This window comes from Galendromus occidentalis, unplaced genomic scaffold (genome assembly GCF_000255335.2).
Source record: "Galendromus occidentalis unplaced genomic scaffold, Mocc_1.1 scf7180000075631, whole genome shotgun sequence".
Classification (NCBI taxonomy): Eukaryota; Metazoa; Arthropoda; class Arachnida; order Mesostigmata; family Phytoseiidae; genus Galendromus; species Galendromus occidentalis.
Window position 1 is genome coordinate 12,492 of NW_003803621.1, and position 6,902 is coordinate 19,393.

Here is a 6,902-nt window from a genome sequence, read left to right on the forward strand (position 1 = left end):
CGATTTCGCGGATTAAGCAGTCAGCAGAGCGTGTCGGCATTTGGAATTTCATTTTTACCTTTCTCTCGATCCCTCTGACTGAAAGCGCTGGTAAAGCGCTGGACTCTCTGACGAGCAAGCGGTAAAGGGCACTCGAGACGGCGATGTTTGATCTTTAGGGATGCGAGTGTCAATCCGCGCGATACGGCGGAGAGTGCTCCTGGAGAGCTCCTTCAACGCGTTCGGATGTTGTGGGAAATCCGCGCCTTCGAATGCTGTTAGAGGCCCGTTGTCGCCAGCTCCGAGGAAGCTCGAACTTCTAGACACCCGAAATGCCTCGTTACATTGTCAAGGATGGCCGTTTCAATCGAGTCGAAGATCCGATGTCTGCGGACCCATACCATCAGATGTGAGTGTTCTGATCGTCGCAGCCCGCATTGATCACTGTCGGAAGATCGACAGAATTGGCGCACGCGCCGTATTTTTTACGCACGGCGCCACGTCACTCACCGAATGGGTTTCCTGCTGCTGATCGATCAATGGTAGATTATTTCGATTCCAAACCTCACCTTACTGTTCTCGTCGTCGGTTGCGCTCCGTCTGCCGTCCGGCTAGCTTATGCAACGACGATGGAAAAAAATCCGTCAGCTGGTTGGGGGTGTTGATTAAACGGAAAACTGAGTTCGGATATCGGTCAGTTTCGTATTTTGGATAAGGAAAAACTGTGATTTTGAGATCGTCACCACCGGACTGCCGGGGAGATCATAGCAGACTTCCTTCAGACTTCTTTATTCTGGAGGGTTTGACATTCAAGCGCGAAGCGATGGACTGAGCGATGGACTGGAATAGATACATACGACGTTTCTTATGATGCTCGATCTATCACTAGACCAGCTGGACACTCGACAGCTGGTCTTACTCAGAGGCTCCCATTGATCTGACTATCTACTTCCAGCCACGCTTACTTCAGCGAGCACGCGATGGCTGAGGCTGAAACCAGGAAAATCAAGCAATTGCTCGACGAACATGGACAAGAACATCTCCTGCAGTTTTGGGATGAGCTCAACGAAAAACAACGAGGCCAACTTGTCGGTGCGTATTCCGAGATGTCACAAACGAGAAATAATTTCTGGAGAACTGAGTGTCTCATTGGGAGAGGGTTCCGAGTTGAAAAACCCCATCAAATCTCACTCGGTATCAGTTTCGGGAGAGAGCTGAATCTCGCAAGACATCAGCATGATGGGGGCGATGGCGAGAAGCTCGTCGGGGAGATGAGAGCTTCACCTGACATGATTGTTCCCTTTCGACAGCTGACATCCACTACGTGGATATCGCGAGATGCATGGCCGCCTTCTCGAACGTTATGATACCGAATAAAGAGGAGAACCCGGATGAACTTCTAGAACCAGTTCCAGCCGACAATTTCGGCTCAATCGCTCGCGCTTCTAAAAATGAGCTCGCCGCATACCGGGAAGCGGGGCTCGAAGCAATTTCCCGAGGCGAGGTCGCTGCGCTGCTCTTGGCTGGCGGTCAGGGAACACGTCTGGGAGTGCCTTATCCCAAAGGAATGTACGACATTGGTTTACCGTCCGGGAAAACCCTGTACAATTTACAGGCGGAGCGACTCATAAGATTGGAGGAGCTCTCTGAGCGTCAAACCGGAAAACGCGGTAGCATCCCCTGGTACATCATGACCAGCGAGCACACGAAAGAACCGACGATCGAATACTTTGAGAAAAACGGTTTTTTCGGCCTCGAGGGCGACAATCTGGTGGTGTTCGAGCAAAAAATGATGCCCAGCTTCACCTTCGATGGAAAAATCATTTTAAAGGAGAAACACCGCTTGGCTCTCAGCCCGGACGGGAATGGTGGACTGTATAACGTCCTATACAAGCGTGCCATCCTCGAGGACATGAAGAAGAGAGGAATCAAGTTCATACACGTCTATTCCGTCGACAACATACTCGTCAAGATCGCCGATCCCACTTTCATTGGATTCTGCATGAGCAAAGGAGCAGACTGTGCTGCCAAGGTATCGTCGCTCCAGCTTCCGATAGTTGGGCCGAATTCAATCCAAAGCTGTTCGGACGCCTTATTCCTTTCGAGGACAAACATCCCCATCCTGTACTGTCTTGCGAGCAGGAGTTGAATGTTTCATCTACTTTCCAGGTTGTGAAAAAGGCTACTCCTACCGAGGCCGTCGGAGTGGTGTGCCGAGTGAATGGACGCTATCGAGTGGTCGAGTACTCCGAGATCTCCGCCGAAACAGCTCAAAAGAGGAATTCGGACGGCAGTCTGACTTTCAACGCCGGCAACATATGCAACCACTTCTTCACGTTCGATTTTCTGACTCGAGTGTCCGGGTAAGTTTCCTGCATCGCCTCATTAGTTCCCCCGACTGTGATCTTTCGACGCTCGCCCCGCAGCCGCATGTTCTCCCTCACACAACCCCAGCCCCTCTCTCCTAACCGATGCTCCCTCCGTAGACTCGCCGCTTGCTTGTCGGAGCTGGATATCAACGGCAACGAAGATCCGCAAAGGTAACACGATGCCCCGCACTCTGGGTTTTGTGAGTCCTTGTCCCGCAAGGAGTCGGTCCTGGATCCCCTGTGGAACCTTCCCCTCTCGATACCCTGAATTCCCGATTTCCTCCTTATCCTGCACCTACGACCTTTCCTTTCTTGTTCTGTATGCATAGTTCGATCGGTTTCCTCACTTCCGAGGGAATTTCTTCTGCGAGGGGGAGGGACCGTAAATCTTCTCTCGCGGGAGGAGAGAACACGGGGTAAACTCTGAAAAAAATTTATCTACGAGGCTCGAATTTATTGCAGCAAAAAAGCGCTTAAGTACCATGTCGCGAAGAAGAAAATCCCTTACCTGAACAATGAGGGCCAAGTGACGAAGCCCGAGGAACCCAACGGTATCAAACTCGAAATGTTCGTGTTCGACGTCTTCGAATATTCCGAGTGAGTATTCGTGAAGGGTTATATTTGTGGAGCGTGTGGAGTGTCGATCAGTCGATCACCCGCCGAGCCGTGGAGGAAGAGCAGGCGCCGTTTTCATAGGCGAATATTCTCTCGTTTCGACTGCGGATCGCTGTTCGACTCGGATAATATAATATGTTCCGGCACGCTGACGCTTTTCTTTCTTCTTCAGTAACTTCGCTGTTTGGGAAGTTCTTCGAGAAGACGAGTTCTCGCCCCTGAAGAACGCGGACGGTGCCGAGAAGGATACGCCGACGACGTGTCGGCACCACTTGTACGACTTGCATCATAGATACATTGTCAATGCGGGAGGGACTTTCATCGATGAGAATGGAGCTCCAATTGCCTTGCTTCCGTCGTAAGTCCTACATTTAGCGAAAGCTTTGAAACCGAAACCCAGCTCGGTCTTGAAGGGACGTATCCGTAATTATAAGCATGATGCCAAAGCGGAGGCGCATGCATTAGTCCCGATCGATGTTAATTCAGAGCACTCTATCTGTATGGAAATATTGATTGAATGGTCCGATTGAAATTTTTGACTCGATGTTCATTGTGTTACGTTCTGATTTCAGTTCCAATAGAGCTGTTAAGAGGTTTGTAGTTTTCATCTGACTTTCCGTTTACTTTTTATGGCGATCTTGTAATGGTTACTCTGGATAGATGAATGCCTGAATTCCGCGCACGGAAGAACGCGTTGCGGTTGTAAGCAGCTGTTTCGCTTCTATCCCTGGTAGTTGACATTCTGCTTCTTCCCAACAGTGAGAAAGAGGTTCACGAGCCGATAGTGTGTGAGATCTCCCCTTTGAGATCGTATGATGGAGAGGTGAGTCTCATTCTGGATATTATTTCCTTCCGGTGACTTTATACGTACCGTTCCAAGACTGAGAAATGTCTCCAATGCTTTCCAGCTCCTCGAGGACCTCGTGCAAGGGAAACAATTCCGAGCGCCACTACACTTGACCATGGACTCCTGAGGTAGTTCCGGCCTGGAATTTTCCTAGAATTTCTACGATAAATCACACGTTATGACCTGCAGCCAGGTACTTTCACATGCTCACTGGCATCTAGAATCAAATTCTTTCATGAGTATCTCCATCGTATCGCGGGAACGTAGCTCATATTGGCCGATTCAAGAGCTCCCGAAGAATTTGATCGTTCCAGCTGGTATCCGCGGCGATTGACCTGAGGGCTGAGTTCCGACCGAGCCGCATTTTTGAACGAGTCCAAAGAGTCACTTTGCTGAGAGACTCGAGCTGAACCTGGAGCAGAGAGGCTGCGTTTTCTATTTGTCACGCAGTTCTCTGCGGAGGTCACTTAGGCCAAGTAGACCATTTCAGGAATCGTTCCATGAATGCTTAAATTCAATAAAAAATTCAGCACGCCAAATACAATGAGAATCCACTAAAATGCATGATCACCATGAGTAGATTGAGCGAGCTCTCGCAGACTAGGTATGATGCGGCCACTGTCGTCTGAAGAGATGCGGTAAGCATCACACTGACTTCGTGTCGGAGAAAAAAAGATATATCGGGAGGGACCGCTGAGAGGTTTTCCCACTTCCTCGTTTCATGAGCTAATCATTCAGCCGGCCGACCTCGAATCAATCAAAGAGACAGCAGGGGCGCTCGCGCGTCAATGAACACAAAACATCCCGCCTATATGTATAATCCGTTGTGCTTTCGCTCATGAATCCAATCATCTTCATAATCAGCACAGAATAGATCGCCTACGGCTGACTTCATGCAATACACAATCACGTGAGACGTTTTAACACGAACATGCGGCAGTAGCTCGCAACTACCTTCCGGTTTTGACGTGAAACGTCTTTAAAAAGGTTGGCCTAGTCTTTCACCAAAAGTGTGACGAGACTTGTCCATTTTCGACGCCTTGCGGCTCCGTGCTTTCTACGCCGATCGACACCCGGTTGGAGTCTTTAGATAGCAAAACGGCACATCAATTTCATATACTCCCCACGGAATTCCCACACACACAGATCAACTCCTGGTGGCAAGAATGACTTCCTATACGCCCTAGTCTCCCAAGAACATGGCTGCGCTTGGGAGAGGGCGATTTCGAATTTCCAGAGCGCGCGTAACGGCCCAATGGCTAGCAACGCAATTGCGCATTTACCTCTTTCAAAACTCAGAAGAAGATATTTTCCACTCGGAAGAAGATATTTCCCCAACTTCGGTGACGAGTTCGATTTCACCAGTGATAATGAGACCTAAAAGAGCCAGTTCCAGACGTCGGAAGTCTCGTTCACGGACTAAAACTGCGAGTGATTGTAAACGGCCTCGTACAGGCGCTGGAAGGACAGCGCAACGGCGGGCGCGTCGACTGAATACGGTGAGCCAGTCCCACAGCAATGCGAGACCAAATACGAATCAAAGAAATATGGGCATTGATGCGCTAGTCAGTCCGATGAAGGTGACTCCCGATGTCAGCGACATCGGACCTTCCCGAAGCGCGACCTACGCGCAGGCTTGGCAACGAGCCACGACTCGTTTCAAACGATCATTCCTAGACAATAGACAATGGATTCGGACATAGCTCGGGTAGGAGCTGAGTTCAAAGAAATAATAACGATGCTCGAGTCTTACGAATGGCCATTCCGAAGACGTTTCACGTCCTCTACACGGTAGTGGCTCTGCTGCTACCTCTGAATTTTTTTTCATGGTGGGAGGACCCATCACATGAGAACGACGACACTCATATGACCTTCCTGAAGCTCCCGAGAACCCACCCCTGAATCTTTGCGGCGATCGGTTCAGGCTTTTGGGAATTTTGCTAATTTCCGATATTTCAATTATTTTCTGAGTTTCCACGTTTTCGTGGGTGGACCACTCAAATAATTTTTTTAAGGTAGAAGGAATCATCGCATCGGAGAACTGACCCCCCTAATCAGACAAACAGACAAACAGACAAACAGACAAACAGACAAACAGACAAACAGACAAACAGACAAACAGACAAACAGACAAACAGACAAACAGACAAACAGACAAACAGACAAACAGACAAACAGACAAACAGACAAACAGACAAACAGACAAACAGACAAACAGACAAACAGAACAAACAGACAAACAGACAAACAGACAAACAGACAAACAGACAAACAGACAAACAGACAAACAGACAAACAGACAAACAGACAACAGACAACAGACAACAGGTAAAACTCGGTAAATTCCGGATGTAAATCTACGACGCTCACTCTCTCTACCTACTGGATCCTTGACACAAATATCATCCTATATATTCAACGAATAAACGAATAGAGATACTCTCTGCTCTGTGACCACACAGAAGGCATCCTCGTCATTCTGAAGTCTGAATTCTGTCCTCCTCCTGGTATCCCGACTGATCTAGTGAAGTTTTTACGCACGGAAATTCCTATCAATCGTTATCAGCACGAGACTCTACGATACCAAGAAGGATCTTCAATCAACGTGAGTAACGACATACTCCCTCGCGAGACATGGACGTTGCAGCAACAGAAGCATTTCACTCGCGGAAACATCGCAGCCAGATACATTCTTCTAGAATGCACTCGACACCCCTCTCATCGAGGGTCTCCTCAGTGATGATTCAACAACTGTGAGTGGCCCCACAATCTGGAAAAGACTTGAAGATCATTTTCTGCAGAAAGATGCAAGCAGGAAAATTATAGCTGTGAACAACTTCATTGCTTTCCAATACCGCGATGACAAAACCGTGTATGATAACGTAACAGAGTTCAAAAGACTGAAGAAGGCGCTGGACGACGCCTCCGCGAAAATGGACGAGGACATCGTCAGCATTACCCTGATCAACAAGCTGCCTCCTATTTACAGCTGGATAAAACAAAATTTCACGCAGCTAGACGCCTCAGGAAGAAAGCTGGCAGACATCGCAAAACTCATCCTGTCCGACTACGCGCGCAGAGAGTCCGAGAAA

At 48.7% G+C, this 6,902-nt stretch overlaps 1 protein-coding gene across 1 annotated transcript; it reads left to right on the forward strand.

Moving 5' to 3' along the window:
• Window positions 1-311: 311 nt before the first annotated feature.
• LOC100900805 (UDP-N-acetylhexosamine pyrophosphorylase-like) lies at window positions 312-6,892 on the forward strand (the record flags this gene model as incomplete). Its single annotated transcript, XM_029112430.1, has 10 exons — window positions 312-388; window positions 935-1,071; window positions 1,290-2,011; window positions 2,149-2,342; window positions 2,466-2,519; window positions 2,811-2,945; window positions 3,136-3,321; window positions 3,536-3,556; window positions 3,723-3,786; window positions 6,612-6,892. Coding segments are annotated over exons 1-10 (1,871 nt in total), but the record flags the coding sequence as incomplete, so codon positions are not given.
• Window positions 6,893-6,902: the final 10 nt, after the last annotated feature.